A 20,497-nucleotide genomic window follows, 5' to 3' on the forward strand; every position below is an offset into this window, starting at 1 on the left:
CCTCTCCAGAGTCAAGTTTCTTCTCAATATTGATAACAGGAATGAGAAATCAGCTAGCAGCCTCCAAGCTCAGAATCTGTGGTCCAGAAAGAATACTAGTGGCACTAAACTGAGATATGCTTTTATTCCAGCATAAATTGTATCTTAAGAGTGTAAAGGCTTAATGTAATGTTGACTTGGTTAACCTTCTGCCAAGTTTCTGTGCTGCTCTTTGAGTAGGTGAAATTTTCCTTTCCCCTATTCTTCCCATTAAACAGTATTTATCCCATCTTGCCACCACTGCACATACATGCATATCCCTTTAAATTAAATTGTGCCACAGCTGCAGATGGGAAAAGGCAAGTGATCTGTTCTAGGAGACAGAGACAAGGAGAAGAGAAGGAAGGGAAAATCCTCTTTTCCAATTGTTAAAACAGAGGTGGTAGACACAGTAAAGAACAAGGCCCTTTAATCCAGTCAGTAGTAGGTTAAATGTAGGTAAGTCATGAAGTATCCAGAAGTATCCACTCATACCACCCTGGACATGACTTATCAGGAACCTTTAGAGACTTCCTAAAGAATCCCACCTCCCAGCTTACCTCCTGGCCATACACCACAGCGGTAAATTTGTGAAAATGTGATTTTCTGATCAGTGTATGTGAATTTGATCAGTGAATCTGATCAGTGGCTTGTTTCTCTGCTAGGCTCTGTGTGAACTTTCCTTGGATCTACAGGTGTATGTGGGGCTGTAAACTAAGTCCAGATCTGCTTGTCCACTCCAGCTTTAGCCAAGTGCCCCTGTCCTGACATAAAGCCCTCTTAGCTACCTCTCCCAGATCACCTTTCCAACCTGACCACTGATCACAAAGCATCCCCTACCTTGTATTAAATCCATATCCGTGTTCCAACACATGTTATGGAATAGTGACAGTGTTGTTGAACTGTCTACTGAAACAGGCAAAGACAATCTACCTGGGATCTACAGCAAAAAGAGAAATGTCAGTGTCACCATGTTGATACAGTAACTGGCAGAGATGCTTCACTTCTCACACAGGCATGCTTTGTGTAGCATTTCATACTCCCCAAATTCAACAGCTTCTGCTCAAAACAAGTTTCCACTTGTCAGAGAGCAGCTGACAATGCACATTAATATTGATGGGAAAGTCCAATCACTAGGCAAAAAAAAATCTACAAAACCCACTCAGACAGCACTCACAGAAGCATGTCTGTGTTCAAGCTGCCTATCATATCAGGCTAGGACAGATGTCAGCACCTGGAATGGTGTCTAGTTCCACAGGGTGCTGAACACTTCAACTATTTGTAATCCCAGAATGACTAGTAGTAAACAAGGAACAGAGATAGTGTTCCCTTATTTGGTGTAATACGCAATCCACGTGTAGCTTTTGTAGGTTACAGCCAACACAGATATTGCAAGCTGCCATAGGTGACTGACTCCCTTCTTATCGATTAGGTTGATGATGAATGAGCTTTAGAGGACCATCTTTCATTCTGTAGGTGCTAATCTCACTTCAGTAAGAACAGAGGCTCCCAGATAATTACTTGGAGCAAAAGCTGCATGAGAGAATAATTTACCATGAATTAAACCATGCACTGGGGATGCTGCATGAACAGGAATGATTGGGGGACACTATGAAAAAAATGCCTGACAGTACATTAGTCAAAGGATATGCCTGCTTGTATTTCTGAATATTTCATTGAAGTTGCACACAAAGCAAGTGATAACAATACTTCAGAGCTGATGATATAATACATAATCACCATTTTGACAGGAATCTCAGACCCAGCTCACGGCAGTGGATTAGAGAGAGTGGGGGAAGGAAATTCGTACCTTGTCTTCACCATAAAACCCCAACAGAAGTATTTTGCACAGACTCTTTAAATGCCTGTTACAGATCTCATGCACACTTAAAAAACCCTTGCAGAGCAAATATTTGTTAATGTTTTTATGCTTATGTGCTTGCAAGAGACAGGGCCCATATGCAAAACTCTGTGCTTCTGCATTTATGCATGCACTTAAGCTTTTATGCCTGCATAGGGGATTAGCATGTAGAGTTGCTACTTTTTCTAAGCCTAGTGAAATGTGGTAAGACCATTACTGCCAAGAATGGGAACTTTCATCTCCTTCATACCTTCATACTATTCTCCACTAATGGGCTGTGCCTTGCTAATTATAGCTCTAGAAGGAAAAAATTGACCTGAGTTTACCTGCTGTAGAGCTACCATGGAGATGGGATATTAGCATTGCCCTGGAGATAAAAGCATGGGGAAGTTACATGGATTCTAGGGACTGTTGAAAAATATATGAGCTATTTAAAAAGAAAAATGCTTAAGGTGTAAGGTCTCAGTTCTCCACTGCAGCCAGGGAAAGTGCTATGTTTGCATAGCAGAACTGCAAAAGATGCTGTGGCAATCCCACAGTTGGCAGACAGCCTTCCCAAAGCAGAGGTTCACATACAAGACTCCAATTCTGTCACTTTTTTTTTCTCTTCCTCCTTTTCCCGCTTTGATTTTACTGTTCATGAGATGACCAGTTCTTCAGCTGACGGAGACAGCCATGTATCCTTATATAGCTGTATCAGCCCCTTTTCAGTCTCTAGGAGAAAGACAGTGACCAACTGAATTTTAATTTTTTTCCTATAGAACCTTGGGATCTAAAATGTCTGACTTAAATATCAACTAGCATTAAGATACCGCAGCAAATTCTCAGATTTCCCTGTTCAATTATTTTTTCCATCTACTTTAATTATTGCACTGATTGGAAAAAAAAAGCCTAGAAGTCTTTTTTATGATGTTCATAAACATCAAAGAGGCAAGGCAGAGGAAGTCTGGGCATTGATAACATCACCTGGACAGTGATGTCTCTCCAATAATCCCATCAGCCTGTTAGGAAATCAGGTAGCAGTAGATGTGCAGGTTGAATTCACTGTCACTCCAGAATGCATATGAAGATTATTTTCTGTACCAGCACAGGCTATAGGGCTACCTGCATGACATGGCCCCAGCACAGAGACTAGTCTTGAATGGCTCACCAACAATATGCGGTTGAAAATCAGCAGTTTGGAGATTTCTGAGATAATGCAACTCTAATCATTGAATTACAGCTATTCTCAAATGCCAGAAATTGATGCAAAGCATTTGACATTATCCCACATGACATCCTTGTCTCTGAACTGGAGAGACATGAATTTGATGGATGGACCACTCAGTGGATAAAGAACTGGCTGGATGGTCACATGCAGAGAGTTGTGGTCAGTGGCTCATTTTCCATGTGGAGGCCAGTGAGGAGTGGTGTCCCTCCGGGGCTGGTGCTGGGGCCAATACTGTGCAACATCTTTGTCAGTGCCATGGACAGTGGGATTGAGTGCACCCTCAGCAAGTTCTCTGACCACACCAAACTGTGTGGGTCAGTTCATAGGGGATGCACCTCCCCTATGAAGACAGGCTGAGGCAGTTGGGGCTGTTCAGCCTTTTGAAGAGAAGACTGCGTGGAGACCTCATAGCAACTTTTCAATATCTGAAGGGCCTAAAAGGGAGCTGGAGAGGGGCTCTTTTTTAGGAACTGCACTGATAGGACAAGGGCTAGCTGGTTCTAATTGAAGGATGGAAAATTTAGGCTAGATATTTGGCTAGATATTTTTACTGTGAGGGTGGTGAAACACTGGAACAGGTTGCCCAGGGAAGTGGTGGATGCCCCAGCCCTGGTGGTGTTCAAAGCCAGGCTGGATGAAGCCTTGAGCAACCTGGCCTAGTGAGGAGGTGTCCCTGCCCATGGCAGGGGGTTGGGACTAGATGATCTGTAAGGTCCATTCCAACCCCTGAAATTCTATGATTCTATGAAATGCAATAAACTGAACTCAATCAAACTGCTACATGTCCAACTCTTGCGAATCTCCAAGATTAATGCTATGAAGTGTGTATCTTCTGTATGTGCTGTGAGCCCATCCTATTTCAAAAACAGACATAAACCTGGAAAATACCTGTATAAAAGCATTTTTCATATAGTCAATATAAATAAACTGTGCTAATTGCTAAATACATTAAATATATAACTTTTTCTTCTGTGAAGTATAACCAGCTAATACTCACAGCTTGGTGTTTGAAGTACTTTTGGCTGGAAACTCCTCATTTCAGATGAGTTATAAAATTAGGGCCTCAAATACTTATTTTCAAGAAAGCTCTGCTAGCTTGTGATGCCAAGTCTTAAGGTGTTAAAAACATGTGTATCTCAAAACTGAGGAAGGATAGTGTGGTTAACTAACTCCTAAATTTCTTCTTTGCTTTTGTGAAGAACATTATCATTCTCCTAGGGGATAAGTAAACTGTCTTAAATAAACTTAAAAGTTGTGTTAAGCCAGCTGCTTGTTCACTAAAAATTGCCTGCATAACTTTTGTGTGAATAGCTGAGGAACTGAGCTTTAGAGTGATATTCCACTGGATCCTTAGACACTCACATGGCCATTCACTCTCCCAAATTATTTTTCCCTTGAGGTTCATTCACTAATGCTTTAGTGAGGGAAAGTGCCCTCTGCACTTTCTCATTATGGAAAACCATGGTGCTTACTATTCCTGTTGCTTCTGATGATACCTGTTACTGATACAGAGCTAGGAAAAAACCCTACACTTAAACACCTACAGGTGTTTGGGGTTTTTAACGTTATCCTTTTAACATTTTGCCAAGAGCAACTTGGATTATATGGTGAAAGATGTGCCTATTCTCTGCTGTGGAATGAAGGTGAAATTAAGAATGTGATAAATATCATATAAAAATTTCTAACAAATAGCAATAGTGATAAGATATCTGGCAGATCAAGAACAGTGTGGCTAAGAATGAGAAATGACAAAATCCTGTGTAAAAAAGGTGTACAGGAGAAGGAATGTAAGTTATAGCTGTGTAATCAAATTTTTTGGATAGCTAATGAGACCAAGACCTGAACATTATTCTGCTAGAATATGAATGCAGACAATGGAGACAAGCAGCAACAAAAAGGAAATTTCCATCTATGAGACAACTTCTGATAATGTGTTATCAGGTGATATAAGACTTTGGTCTATTAATTAGCCTTGAAAAATACCCAATTGTTTCTGGCAGTCAGGAAAATTAATTAAACCATGAGATAAATCTCTTGATTCAAGGATGATTTTCATGGAATGGATATGGAAAACTGCATGACAGAACTTCAAAGGGCCCTGCCACTCCTCCTTGCTGCACACCTGGAGTGACCCAGCTCCAGGCTCTGCAGAGTGATCTTGTCTTATTCTCTTGCCTTTATTATCTAATAACTTCTGCTCTCTCCCCTGTCATTTTGGGATGTATAACAGCAGAAAACTGCTCCTGTGACTATCTCTTTTGAACCTGATCTTGAATAGACACAGAGGTTGCTTGGAGCTGTACAGGAGGAAATCTGGTTAACAATGTAACAAACTAATGAGGACTACTGAACTTCATTCTCTGATCAGCCAAAGGAAAAGGGGTCCTTTATGTCTCCACCTCATTATTGCAGTATAATCTACATGGAAATTATAACTGTAGATGAATTGGGGAAGTCACAGAAATGTAGAATACTTTAGGAAGTTTAGGAGCAAACTATTAGTAGGGTATAATGAAAATATTAGCAGCAAAGGTTTACATAATATCAGCTAAAATTTTCCTAGCAAAGTACTCCTTAAAAACAATGGACCAGCCCATACTTCTCTCTGAAAAGGTACCCTCTGCCATCTTGATTTGCTTGGAACCATATAGGTTCCTCAAAATTTTGGCTTTGCAATTCCAAAGGGGTGGGTTTGCCTTTTTTTTTTTTAAGATTTGATGCAGCAAATCATTAGGATTTTCTGTAGCACCGCAGTATTTGTGTAAGGGCTGAAGCTGGGAGGAGAAAGCAAGATCTGCCTGTCTATGGTGGTGTTCATGTGGCTGCAACATGAATATTACCATTCTGTGGCTTACTTTACCATATGGGTTTGCTAGGATTCAGCCTGCCTTTCTCGTCTTGTTTCTGTTCACGGACATCAAAGGAAGAGGGCTTTCCAGAAGGTGGGGAGCCAAAACTCTGGGAGCTGGTGATTTTATTTGTTTGTGGACAAAAAAATGATCACTGTCAGTGATGATTATACTGCAAGATACCATACTGGAAAATCAATTTCAACTAATGATCAGATTCATGTCTGGCTTCAACAGACGTCCAGTGCTCCTGGCCAGCAATGCCTGGCTGAGAGCTGTGCACAGAGGGGACAGATGGGCTCTGCAGAGCCTGGTGGCTCCTGGGAGTAAGCTAAGGAGTAACTAGAGCAGGTAGTCAGTGTGGATGGATCAAAGATTTCTTTGAGATTACACTTTGCTGTAAACAGACTCTCCCAGATATCCTGTCCCTTGGTCAGCAATGAGGGGACCTGCAGCAGCTCATGGGTTCTTAGAAGATGAGTCACTTTAAGGTTGATGAATTTTCTTTTCTATTGCTCCACTTCCTCTGTTTTCTAAAGATAAATAAAAATTGAGAGCCTGGAAATTCTCTTGAGAGGTCCTGCAGCTTGTTTGTTTTGTGAAAATACTTCTTGTTATCTAATTTTGTTACACTTGTTAACAACAGCAGCAGCTTTCCCATAAAACTTGCCCCAAATAAACTAACCACAGCTTTGAGAACTGAGCTACAGAGCAGAGAAGATCATCTTGGAAACGTGAAGATGAAGTTCTTTCTTCTGTCAACTCATTTGGCATTTCTCTATAGCTTTGCACTAAGTAAACCTGTCCAGGTATGTCCCTGCTCTGCAATGTTGAGAATTTACCTTGTTGTTGCTGCTGAGTTGCTCTGACTATCTTAAAATTAGTTACAAACTTTTACTGCTGTGATTCTACGTGATAGAAGTTTTCTGCTATGGAGATGAGCATGTATTAATATATATGGTTTTTTTTTTTTCAGATAGTTACAAGAAACAGTGACTTAGGTGAGTTTGATTGTAATTATTACATAAATAGCTGAAGGTTTTGGTGGGGCTGCAGCTGTATACCTCATTATCATTATTTGGTATATTTTTCTCTTTGAAAGTGTTTTCCAGCATGGAAATTTCCATCAGTGGAATGCAATTCACAGAATTCAGATGTGTTTTAAAGTCACATTCAGTGTGATTATTTATGTTGTTATGATAAAGAAATTAAGAAGACTTATTGAGCAATTGCTACATGAAATGTTCTTTTTCATACATAGCCTCAGCAAATCAGAATATTTTTCACTCTAATTTTTTTCCTATGTGATATATGGCACTTTCCTGTCTGCTACATCCAAGATTATTGTACTTTTTTTGCCTAATAACTGAGAACTCTTGTCTGTGAGAAATATGTTTCAAGTATTTTGGAGTCAGAACTGAGGAGCATGTCACAACGTCTTATGTCAAATTAACTCTTAACCTGGAAATTAATAGCTTGCATGCATTCAAGATGCATGACAAAAATACTAATTTCTTTTGTACGATTCATCCCATTTTTACAGAGGTCATTTATGATTTTTCTTTAATTCCACAAGCTCTGATGAAGAGAACAATGACTTACAATACTTAGCATTTCTCTCTGAAGGCTCCCAAGAGCTTCTTAAACTAAAATATATTTAGTCATGACTTTGAATACAGCTGCACTATGACATCTATACTAATATTAAACTTTTCTTTCCAGGAAGCAAGGCAGACTCAACCAGGCTTAGCATATTGTGAATGATAGATTTACTCAGTCTTAATTTACTAATCCTTTCTCACATTATTAGGAAATGAACTTAAGTGAAAGAAATTTCCAGAGGTGTAAAATCTTGGTTAGTGTCTACCTCTCATCTCCCTTTTGCTCATCTGTTTGCCTTCTCAGTGGCTTGTATGTTCTTTATTTTCTTCATCTGCCAGGTAGTGAAATAGCTGTGTATGAAGGAGACATTCTCATGAGAAGAGGACGACGCAGTGCAATTAACTGTGAGAGCTGTTTATGGCCCAAGTCACAAGATGGTCTAGTCAAGGTTCCAGTTAACATATCTCCTGATTTCTGTGAGTGTATGCAAATGAATGTAAAGTTAGCATCGCTCTTCCAGTCCCTAAATTCTTGTTACTTTCTGTTTCTGTGGCATGCACCAAAAGCAATCTCTGCCCAAGTGATAATTTATGACACGTCTCTTTTGCTATCCTGTTAGCCCTATGGTAGTTTGGCTAAGACTCCAAACATTTCAGCTACAGACACTAAAATATGTGGTTATTTGGGCCATAGTCAGTCATTGTAATTTCAAATATTAGCTTGCTCCTGCTGGCTAAAATGCACTTTGATATTTAGCAAGTACAGAAAAAGAACCATGATTTGTTCACATTATGAATGTATTTTTGTCAAAATTACCACTAGGAGCACTTTTTTGAACTCTGTATTTTTTCTTTCAAACCTCTTGTAGAAATATTCCCACACTAGAAGCCCTGTAGAGGCAAAAGTGGAGAAAAATCCTTGGATATATTTTTTCCTTTGTTAATTCCCAGTAGTCAGTCAATAGCTCTGTCCTGTGCAAAAGGCTGCAGGAGTTACGACTTAATCTGGACTGAGGCTTCCATACAGACCCTTCTATAAAGACCTTACCTTGAGAGAAAATGGCATGAAAGTGAAATATGGCCTGTGCCTGATTCCTGTTCCTCAGGGAAAGGAACTGAGGAAAGCCCAGTCACTGCAGTATCTGTCTTCTCTGTCCACATGCTTCTAGAACTGCAGCATATACTCTTGTGATTAGGTGTGGGTTATTCCATCTACCTCCCTCTCTCCAAACTTTGAGGACTAGGAAACGGACGTACAAATCAGTTGTAGATGATTCATAACTGAGGAAGCCAAATTAGGCCAAAATGTTCCAAAGTTGATAAACATTCCAATCTTTATTTGGTACCTATTGAATAGAAATGCTGTGATCTTCAGAGCCTCTGAATATTGGCTGTCTCAAGTGATTCCAAGGGGGCTGTGGCAGGCATTTGTTGTTTCTGATAAACAAAATAGGGTTTTGGTGCTTAGCTACAGTCAGCTGGCTCCTTTGGAATACTTTAATCCAACTATTTATATCTGAAACTGTCTCATTTTTTTCTGTTCTGTCTAATGGAAGAAATTTTGTCAATCTTTTGCTTTCCATCAGCTGTCTCCTATAGGATATAGGAATAAGAGAATATAGAATATGAGACAACTATAATTCTTATACCTCCTCTTAAAAGCCTAGTCAACCTGAAGACCTCTGAAGGCTTTGTGCCCTTTCTTTACTATACTTGGATGATAAAAAGCTAATGAGTGCTGTGAAGTTTTAAAGCAATGCACCTCAACAATGCACCTTGGTTTTGATTAACCAAAAAAGATTTATCCTGGCCCTTTTCTCTTTCTAGCTGTAACAGAGAGGTCTTGGATTGCTGATGCTCTGCAAGAGATCTCCACACTGACCTGTGTGCAGTTTGTAAATCGCACTACAGAAACAGACTATGTTTATGTTGAACGTGGGCAGAGGTAAGCTCCCTGTCTCCAGAGAGTGAAAGCACTGAAAAGGTCTTTCAGCTTCTTTTCTGTTCTGTTCTGGATTTAAGTAATTGCTTTTTTGATCCTAGGAGTAAAAATTCAGAGAGCAGGTACAATTTTTCATTTTTCTGTAGATATACTAGTAGCTACATCAGTTAATAGGCTGCAGGAATAAATGTGTGTGTGGACTTAAAGATAACAGGGTGTAGTAATTCAACATAAGACATTTTCCTTAATAGTTGCAACAATTTAAAGAAGTATAATTGTTTCAGGTTCTTTACTTAACCACTTATACTGCTTCATCTTAGTTTGATATAGTCATTTCACTGGTTTAAAATTGGCTTAATTTCTCCCCCATTGTAATTTGGCAGCTTTCAGAAGCCTAGATATCTCATGCCAGGGACTATGTGCCTGTCTCCTGTGGCTGCATATCTAGAGGACCTTGGTGACATAATCAGTATATCTATTTATTTGTATCTGCTGAATATGATGATTTTGATTATTCATTGCCTATTCTTAGCTGCTGGTCTTACTTTGGAAAAGTTGGAGGACGTCAAGCAGTAGGCCTAGTGAAAAATGGTTGCATGGATAAAGGAGCAATTCAGCATGAAATGAACCATGCGCTGGGTTTCATCCATGAGCAGGCACGGAGTGATCGGGACAGGTTTGTCAAGATTATGTGGGAACACATAGTGGCAGGTATGTCCAATACATCTTAAGAGAAAATACATACTTTCAGACAAAGGAGAATGTTTCTCCTGTGAACAGCAATGCAAATAAGAATCATGATTCATGCTGGCTGAATTGCAGCAGCAGCAGCACATTGAGTATGATGGAATTTCTTGTTCAGTGTTTGTACTGGGGGAATATCTGTGGCTACATCTATGATAATATGGTCCTCCAAGGCAGATGCAGCCTAAAAGTAGCTCTGTGTTCTTATTTTGATTGTCATCTTGAGCCCAGATTCCAAAATATCAAGACCATCAGGAATGCAAAATGTGATTGCAAAGACTTGGCCAGGAGGCAAGACTATGGGACTCTTAACTGGGGTGTGGTGAAACATGACATTTGAGATCATGGTGGGGAATCACACAGCAAATCTCTCTTGGGGAAACCATAGAAACCAAGGAAGGCATCAGGCAGGTATCGTGGCACTGGCAGTGAGTGAAATGCACATAGCCCAAAATGAAGATGAACAAGGGACTCAATTCGGAGGCAATGGAAACACATGCAATAACTAGCATGTGCAAAATTCTGGGACCTGGCATGTCATGAGAGGAAAGACTGCAACTGTTTCCTCCTTGTGGACAGAATAATATACACCATCATGAAAAAGAGGAGCCATGGGGAGCAATCAGGATTGGTAAATCTGTAGAGAAAATATAAGTGGATAGTATTTAGGGAGAGGAATGCAGGATAAATAGTTTGGGCATATGCCCTTGATCTGTGTGCTGGGAACATGGGCTTATATATATAGCTCCAGGTTCTGAGGAGGGAAGGGTTGAGAGAATGGCAGGAGATCCAAGAGAAGGTAAGAAAGTGGTACATAAAAGGAAAGGAGCAGAAGAAAATATGCACGGAATACCTTGTCTGATAGCTATGAGAGAGCTGGACAACCCACAACAATTGTAAAAATACAAGAGTGTATTTAGTTCATTACAGGAAATAATAGGAAATGAGGCTGGACAATTGAATACCAAATTCTACTAAGTTTCTTCAACAAATAAGATACTCAACTCTTCAATATCATGCACAGCTGAAAATATATCTATCTTTTTATCCAGGCGGAACTGGATTGTTTTTATTGCAAATTCCTAACACTGTTCTCCAAACTTTTTTCGGCTATTCCCATGATATCCTAAATAAATTCGATTTGTGCTGTTCTTTACTGAGTTTTCAGCTCTAGTGTTGAGGTGTAATTTTGCTGTGAGTTATTTGCCATTGTACAACAAGGATGTGCCATGTTTGAAAGGCAAGCAAAGGATGTGCTAGGAAAGAAGAGAACATAAAGTTATAAATACTAACCACAGAGAATCTTACACTACTTTTGCAGAGGGAAGTCCACAGGTTCAGACGTCATCATTCCTGAAAGATACAGATGTAACCAAGCTCTGATTCAGGCACAGTACCATGAAAAGATAAATGAGGGGGAAGATGTGAAGACAAGACTATGGAAGAGGAGATGGGGTATATCTTCAGTGTTTTAACAGCATTCACCATGGGTGGAGACTGAGCAGTGACGTGGGAGTTAGAATGCAGAGTGCGTGCAGCTCAAGTGCTGTAGGTAAAAAATGCAAAGATATGTAGGGAATAGGAAATGAAGAAACACAGTTATGTTTATGAGGGCTATTAGTGTACATCTCCTGTGAAAACATGCTGCTGTTAACAGTGCTGATGGCAGAGATCCTGCTGACCTCAGTGGTGCAGAACTGGACCTCAAGACCTCTTGGAGCTTCCCAGCTCTCTCACACAAGCTGTTTTTCTCTTGCCAAGATTTCCACACTGTGGATGTTTGCTGGGTTTTGTTTTTATCTAGAAATTTACCTTGGAAACCATCCTACTTCTTTGTTTTGACAAAATGCAGCCAGATCAGTTGATGTCCACTTAGATACTTGAAACTCAGCTTGTTGTTTTTCCCAAACATTTGGGAAAAAAATACATAATCAGAGTCTTCAGCCATAGTTTCCTTTTCAGCTCTTCTGAGTCATTATACTTAGATTCTGGCAGAGGTAGATTTTATTTTTTTTTCAGAGTAATAAGATGGGGTAAGTTCCAATACATGTGCAGGTTTAGACATCCAGGTCTCTCTGGCATGTGACAAGGCAGATAGTAGTTTGCTGGCAGCATCTCATTCCAGCCAGGATGCTGTTCCTTTTTCTCTATTTAGCAAACCAATTCTGCAAAGCACTTCTGTGCCAAACAGTAGCCATATGCTTAAATGTTTCACTGCATTTGAACTGTTTGCCTTCTCTGTTCATCACCTCAAAAGAAGCTGTGCACTTGCTGACAATTATTTCTGAAGTCAGTATAGCAGGAACGAGGAACTGACATTAAAACTTAAGAGGCAGGAAGAGAAACTGCTGTTGAGAAACAGTTTGAGCCTTAACTGAGTTTTTGAGCTATGAAAAGATCCAAAGTCGTGTTTATCTAAAATTTTTTCTATTATTCGGGATTTTTAATCTTCTCTTTGCATTTCTTAGACCTCAAGCCAGGACCAGTGCTGAAGGATATTACTGGATGAGACTTGCTCTTGTTGTAAGCATGCCAGCCAGATTTTGTAGACTTCAAACTAAACCTGAACTCTTGTCCAGATGCTCTGCGGTTTACAAACCACACTTGTAGTTACAATAATGAAGGTACAGAACTGGACAGGAGTGCTCAGCGGTTAGGGCTTTAGCCTCCAGGCCAGGTGGACTGCATTCAGCTCCATGCTCTGACAGTGCTTGCTTGCCTGTCTTACCATGGACAAGAGACACAGGGTGCAATTTGTGTTCATGCTCTCCAGTCAATGGAGAGAAATAGGTATCTTCTTCAGATGAAACTCCCTCCAACTCTATCTCTCTTTCTCTTGCTCTTCTGTGACTATCCTGGAAGCTGTGAGGAATAGCTTCAGTACTTAACTTAGATAAATAAAGCTAGATTACATGAATTCCAGTCTGTGTCTCTGGGTCCGAGTCCTGTATCAGTGTAATGCTTTCGTATCTCATATGGGCTTTTTAAGCCTAACCAGATGAAAAGTGATGAAATGCTAAGCCGCTATAGTCAGACAGAATTTGTTTAGCTGATCTTACTGAGTTTCCCTGCTTCATGCAAGTCATATCACTTCACGTAGTCACTGCTGATGGGTTTGACCAGAGACAAAGGCAGAACATAGCTGGTAACACGGACTCTGGGGCAAGTAATGACCAAACTGTATCCCTTTCTTTTGTGGTCTTATAAGCCTGTGGTGAAAGGACAGTGACAGGACCCAAGGGAATGGTCTGAAGTTGTGTCAGGGTAGGTTTAGGCTAGATATTAGAAAAAGGTTCTTCACTCAGAGGGTGACTGGACACTGGAACAGGATCCTCAGGGAAGCGATCACAGCACCAAGCCTGCCAGAGTTCAGAAAATGTTTGGACAACGTTCTCAGGCACATGGTGTGATTCTTGGAGATGTCCTGTGCAGAGCCAAGAGTTGGTCTCGATGATCCTTGTGGGACCCTTCCAACTCTGAATATTCTGTGATTCTGAAACTCAGCAAGACACACCCATGCATACCACTGAATTTTTGATCTAGGTAGTCAGTCAGATTTCCCTCTCAAGGCCTGGATGCAGGTTTGGGGACATAGGTTAGATGCTTATAATATTCAAGATAATGCACTGAAACATATTTGGAGACACCCTAATGAAGGACAGATGAATAATTTTGCTTGAAAAGTGGAATGGATTCATGATCATGATATCAGAACTTTGACTTATTTTATTCAGTTTATATTCTGAAACCTACTAGACTGTGAAAATGGGTTCCCATGGGCTTCAGAAATCTCTGGTGGTTTTGATAGATCCAAGATCTCATGAGAACAAGTATTAGTGTCCTAAATTGCTTTTAGGATTATGACAGCAGTGCAGCAATAATTGTTCTGACTGAAATGTTGCTTTCTGACCTTACAGGGGAACAAGGGAACTTCGGAAAAATGAATTCCAAAAATCTGGGCCTTCCCTATGACTACTCTTCAGTGATGCACTACGGCGCGTAAGTTGTTTTCTGAAATGCCTTTTCAAAGGGACAAACAGCTTTCAGGTCTTTTGCTCAGATCTAGGAAGAAAGAGTTGCTCTGTGCAGATACTGACTTTTGCTGTTCACTTAAAATTAAGTGAATGGACATAATTAAGGGTGAGCATACTTTCTTTGTCAACAAGATTTCTGGAAGTCTAAATTATTTCATTAATGTAGTAACAGCTGATCATAGATAGCCACAATTAGGTATAGGGGTAAGAAAGATGGAATTTTCCTAATATCATTAAGATATCGTATGCTGCCTTATATTCCTCTAGGAACACTGTCTAAGGTTGCATTTTAGTCCATAATGTACAAGCTTGTATCATGTACCTTCTCCTTTATTTCCACTAGCAAGTAACAACTTCTGAACAAAAACGTGAAATGAAACTTGCCTAGCAGGAGGCAGAAAATTGCAGATAGCAAATAGGCAATTAGTGACTGACACAGAACTACTCCTACTGCTCTGCCTCGGGAACCAAGAAGGTGGGATTCAGTTCATTTTGCCAGGACATTGGTGAAGGCTCTCTTCTGTCAGGACAGTGTAGCTTTTTCTGCTTTCTTGCTTTCAGCTGCTGCACACCAATGGCTGCCATGCTGGTCCTCTTCAGGGAAGACTAGCTGGTCTCTGAGAAGCTTTTTGCCCTTTGCCATTGAAATTCTGTTCATGTGGTACGTGAATATGATTATGTAGCTAGAGAACTTCACTGTTTAAGAGAAGTAATCTAGAAATATGAATTGCATATTTCTACAGGTATGATTTCTCCAGCGCTCCTGGTAAACCAACTATTGTACCAGTTCCTGACCCCTCTATACCCATTGGGCAGAGAGAAGGGCTGAGTAACTTGGATGTAGCTAAAATCAACAAGCTCTACAAATGCAGTAAGTGCTGTAGATAGAAGGCATGTGAATCTTTATATAGCTGATGTCTGTAGGGAGATGTTTTGGGGGGATGTCTGAGAGACATCCTCCAAAGGAACTCAGCCCACAGTCTCTTCAATATATGTCTCTCTCACCTTACAAGAGGAAACAGAACTTTCCCTGTGCCAAGCTACTGCCTTGTTGAAAAGGGCAATTTACTTTCCATAATTCTCTGTCATTTTGGGTTATCCTCTCCTAATCCCTGCTCTTTGACATAAGCAAAATCCATCAGAGAAATCATGGTTGCTACCTCTGTCAACTTCTCATTTCAGGAAGGCTCTGAAGGTTGCAAAGCATGTAAGCTCTCCTTAGCCATACTTACAGCTTAGAGTCATGTGCATCAGTAGTGCCAACAGGTTTGTGGTTTCTCTCATTCAGAAAATGAGTTCAGGGCTGTAAGAATGGGTGCCACTCAGCCTGATCAGAACATCTATTTGGGGAGAAAACCACAGACTTTATGTATAGTTATCCACTTCCTTGACCTATCCATTTCTTAACTCATCTCTGTGGTATCTTAAGGTATAGAAATACCTAGCAATCCTCCACAAGCAGGAACTCTTCAGCTGAGATGCAAAAAATACAGGTAGAACATCACGTTCCTGCAATGCACAGGTTTTGCCTCAATGCCGAGTACATAGGTTAATTGATTTCTATGGTATTTGACTTTTCTGGGATGTTATTCAATTAGTTTCTGACAAAACAGCAAGAAACATTAACATGGCCTAAATATTAGTGTAGTAAATTCTGCTCTGAATTGTGTTAGAACTTAGTTAAATAAACATCAGTAATTAGTAGGAAACACGTTCCTTCAGTTTGGGATAGTTAGGTGCAGAAATCGTTGCTGAGTGTGGTTCCTCCAAATTCTTAACTGCAGATAAGACTTCACAATTTAAGTGTCTGTCATGGTCTCAAATATAGTGATAACAAGTATTTAATGGTATTTATTCTCAACAGTGGGGCTGGGAATGAATCACATTTCAATAGCATTATTATGCAATTTCACAATTAGATCTGTACGTTTTGGAAGGAAAGAACTAAATTTAAAAAAGGAGAAAAACTCAGGGGCTAAAAAACCAAACAACCAAACAGTATGATTATCTCAGGAAAAGTAGGGAGCAAAAGAAAAGTGTCATAAATCCACGTGTCATATATTAATATTTTGCAATTTGGCGAGTTACACATAGTGTAAAAATTGAAGACTACATGTGGAAAGATGAAAGACAGATGAGATCAGACTTTGTATACCAGTCACTAAATCTGTAGCTTGACTTCAGTGCTCTCTGTAACTGTCTTCCCTCAGTGACTACCCCCCTTTGCTCAACAGAATCTCGTTTTCCAGCTCAATTTTTGCATACACTTATGAATACACACATTTGCTGATGGGAATCGATGTACTGATGTCATTGAAAGTACTTCTGTGATGGAAGTCAAGGAAGTTCCTAAAAGATCCAGACTTTTTAAAGTAAACTAAAATACGGGAACAAAGGCCAATTGTCTTTAAAAAAACATTAGTAGCTGAAGCAGATAAGTACCTTAACTACCTTTATTCCACTGGCAGGCTTTCAATAACTTTTACACTAAGAACATCAACACAATTGTAAGCATTATAATTAAATTATCTTTTACAAGCTTGACTGATGCAAATGGTTGGAAAGATTTGTCAGGCATTTCTGTAACATCTTTGTGGAGTTTTCATTCTCTTCAACACTGTTTCGTTCTTCCCTTCAGATTGCTGTAGCTCTGTGTTGCCTAAATCCAAAGGCGCCTTCTCCTCTCTCAATTACCCATCCCCATACCCGAACAGCAGCAACTGTCTGTGGTTGATCCGTATCCGTCGAAGTAAGGTAATTTTTATTAGGAAAAACACTTTTATTAGGAGAAAAAAGGTTTGAACCATGGTGTCCAGGCTACACAGCATTATTTCATTATCATGGGTACTGTGGAGGAGTCAGTTTCATACATTTTGTTACGCAGTGAATGAAGGACAGTCTCAATGATTTTCATAAGATTTAAGACTATCAGATGCATTATTTAACATGTTTTTTGTTTAGTTCAGATTGGATGGCTTTTCAAACACAAGCAGTAGTGAAACATTTATCTCTGGGGGCTCAGTAAAAAGGTAGCTAAGTGAAGCTCTGTGCTTTTTAAGTTTCAGTGATAGATGTATAGTAAAATGAAGTTCTGGTTCACATCATAACAATTAGGTGGTTTGAGTCTTTCCCTGTGTATAGGATTAAACCCAACATCTGCTTTCTTGTTTCTCAAGGTTTTCCTGCAGTTTGAGGCTTTTGATCTCCAGCCCTCCTCAGACTGTTCTTCTGACTATGTAAAAATTTACAATGGAAACAGCAAGAATTCTCCTGTCTTGCTGGACAAGTACTGTGGGAAGAGTCCACTCCCCTCCTTGGTAGCATCTGGATCAACAATGCTGGTAGAGTTTGCAAGTGATGAGAGCATTACAGCCACAGGATTCAAAGCCTCCTACAACAGGGGTATGAACATTCCTTTACAGAGTTTGGAGAACAGCATTAATAGTATTTGTATGGAAGAACTGAAAGTTTTTGCTATATACTCCAGAATACGTCTTTTCTCTGTCATTCTTTACACTTTCACAGCAATTGCTAATCCAGAAGGCTAAGCAGTGGTGGGTCTGAAGGTTAACAGGGAACAGAGAATGGGATGTTGCATGGGTCTCATGCTAGTAATCCTGAGATCCCACTCACATTCTTCTGAGAGCCTCTGCTAGGCTTCTTCATGTCTCCAGGACAATTGCTTTAAATAAAAACAATGAATGACTGTAACTGAGAGGAGCAGTGCAGCCAAAAAGCACAAAGATTGCAGAACTCAACAAGAGATCTCAAACAATGAGATGTAAAGCCAGTAACTGGGCAGGATATTATTCAAGGTTTTGTGGCATGTTATGCAACAGAAGAGGTACTAACTTACACTTTTCTGAATTAAAGACTTTTGTTATGTACATGAAACACAGTACTTAATTTAGTCACTTGTCTTCCAAAGGTTATTTATCAGATATGTTCTTAGTTCCTTCAGTAGAGCTGCTGATACAAGTTTTAAGCAAAGAAATAAAATATTTCAGCAGCAGATTTTCACAGTAATACATTTTTTCTTGACTAAAAGAAATAGTACAATTGAGTATAAGCAAGCTCATTTCTACTGACAAAATGATCTTGTTAATACATCTTTCTTTGTTTCTCTCCTTTACTTCTCAGTGAATTGTGGGGCCACTTTCAGAGATTCAAAGGGAGTCATTGCCTCTCCAAACTACCCCAATAAATACCCCAAAAACCGAGCATGCTTCTGGGTCATCAGCTCTCCAGTAGGATACAAGGTAAGGCACAGACTAATTCACTTGTGGCTTTTATCACTGTTCTCTGATGAAGTCTCTGTTTGCCCTGGAGAAGATCAGCTGTAACGTCACTTTTTCAGCAGGCATTCTCAGAGTAAAAATCTGAATGCAAAAATCTGTTGAAGAATTTGTTCTGGATCTTGGTAACTGAGGTGCTCAGCAAGGGAAAACTTTTACACATGCATGTGAACTCTTAGAAATTTAGCTTGCACCAGTAGGCTTTGTTCAAAATAATCCCTGGGTAAGATTTCCCACTAGAAAACTGAAACATTGCACAGGTCCTGGTTTTATATTTCTCTAGAGAAAAGAATGTAAAATGTAAAAGATCAATCTTGTCCCTTGTGTTTCCTTCCAATCCAAATACGGATGAACTAACCAAATAATCTGCTACTAATTTGCATTGCTATAGGGGATCAGGATGCGGTGCAAACACAGAATAAAAAAAGGTGCCTGCACACAGGGAATTTAGACTATTTGTCCTTGGTACATACAAAGGGTAGGAGAAAAGGCTGCAAGTTGGAAGCAAAGTGCTTTGGTTGTATTTCCTCCAGATATCTCTCAAAATGCTATCCTTTGAGCTGGAATATAGTGACAGATGCATCTATGACTACTTGCTCATACATGATGGAAGCCGACCTACATCACCTGCAGTGGGCCCTTATTGTGGGACAGAGAAGGTCAAAGACTTTACTTCCACTGGAAACTTTGTGCTGGTTGAATTTCACACTGATATAGTTTGGGAACTGCCTGGATTTGTGATGAGTTATACAATTGGTAGGTAAGTACTATACAGATGGGGCTGGAAAACACAGAATGAAAGAGTCCAGCTAGCCACAGGTAAAAGTCAAGATGCCACCAATTTCAGAAAAAGGTTTCACTCCCTGATACCTTAACAAGCTAAAAGCTCCATCTCTTAGTCTTACATCTACGGTGGTGTAATCTGCATGGTGAATCACAGACAGAAATGTTCCTGACTGTGCCATGCTTCTGTCTGAGACTGTAAGCTTTTTGTTACAGTATTTCCATTGCTGATGTTGCATGACCAAATACAATAGCAGAGCTGAAACTATGTAAGCAGATTTTTAAGAACTTCTAGTGTTAGAAGCTGCACCCATAAAAAAGTTCAGAATATGGCTATGTAGCAACTTTACACTGTACTCTGGCAAATGTTATTACCTAGCCCTAATGTGCATTCCAGTATGCACACAGAAAAACCTTCAGATACATATTTGTTTATGCTTTGAAGCCAAGATCACTTACACAGTTCATACAGGCACCTTAGCTTAGCCTGGAAATCGCTTTTGGGTTGGTCTTGTTGTTGTTGTTGCTGTTGCTTGGGGGTTTTTTTAAGGATCTATAATGTCTTCATTTTTAAGTACTGGTTAATTTTCACCCATAGAAGTATGATAATCGATAAGTTGAGGACATCAGAGTCTAGAGTTTGCTTGCTTCATCAAGGGAAAGTGCATGCACAGCAGGCAACAAATATTTGTAGTTCTTACAGGCTCCTGCTTTCTGGCTATAAAAAGTATTCCTTTATTTAATTTGGCTCACTATTTAGATTGGCACCTTTTTGGAGACTGTAACAATTTCAGCAACATGACAGAAAATTAAACTCTATTTCTATTTTTAACCTCATCTTCAGATTGTATAAATGCTAATTCTTCTCCCCGAGTCTGAGGACTTTCATGGAGGTGCAAAAGTAAAAACCCTGTGACAACTCTTGTTGCATACAAAGTTGAATGGGTCCCTATTTAAAATATACAGTGTTGAACATATTTGTAATTTAGTTTAGATTCCCTTCCCATGGCTGATGTGGGGGTCTACATAGGTCCAATGTTTTAGATGTTCACCCATGTTTGGTAAAACAGCATGAACAACGTGTTCAAACAGCAATATATAGGAACCACATATAGGAATATTGGTCTTGCAATTCATCCCTAGAAAAATGGTTTTAAGTA

At 39.7% G+C, this 20,497-nt stretch overlaps 1 protein-coding gene across 1 annotated transcript; it reads left to right on the top strand.

The window, feature by feature from the left end:
* Positions 1–6,678: 6,678 nt before the first annotated feature.
* On the top strand, positions 6,679–19,310 carry LOC103811165 (astacin-like metalloendopeptidase; the record flags this gene model as incomplete). The annotated part of the gene is made up of 11 exons (XM_009084118.1): positions 6,679–6,747; positions 6,915–6,939; positions 7,879–8,016; positions 9,367–9,484; positions 10,014–10,192; positions 14,143–14,224; positions 15,003–15,130; positions 16,898–17,013; positions 17,436–17,661; positions 18,400–18,518; positions 19,088–19,310. Coding segments are annotated over exons 1-11 (1,423 nt in total), but the record flags the coding sequence as incomplete, so codon positions are not given.
* Between the last annotated feature and the right edge of the window lie 1,187 nt (positions 19,311–20,497).

The sequence above is a fragment of the Acanthisitta chloris genome, unplaced genomic scaffold (assembly GCF_000695815.1).
Source record: "Acanthisitta chloris isolate BGI_N310 unplaced genomic scaffold, ASM69581v1 scaffold28481, whole genome shotgun sequence".
Lineage (NCBI taxonomy): Eukaryota > Metazoa > Chordata > Aves > Passeriformes > Acanthisittidae > Acanthisitta > Acanthisitta chloris.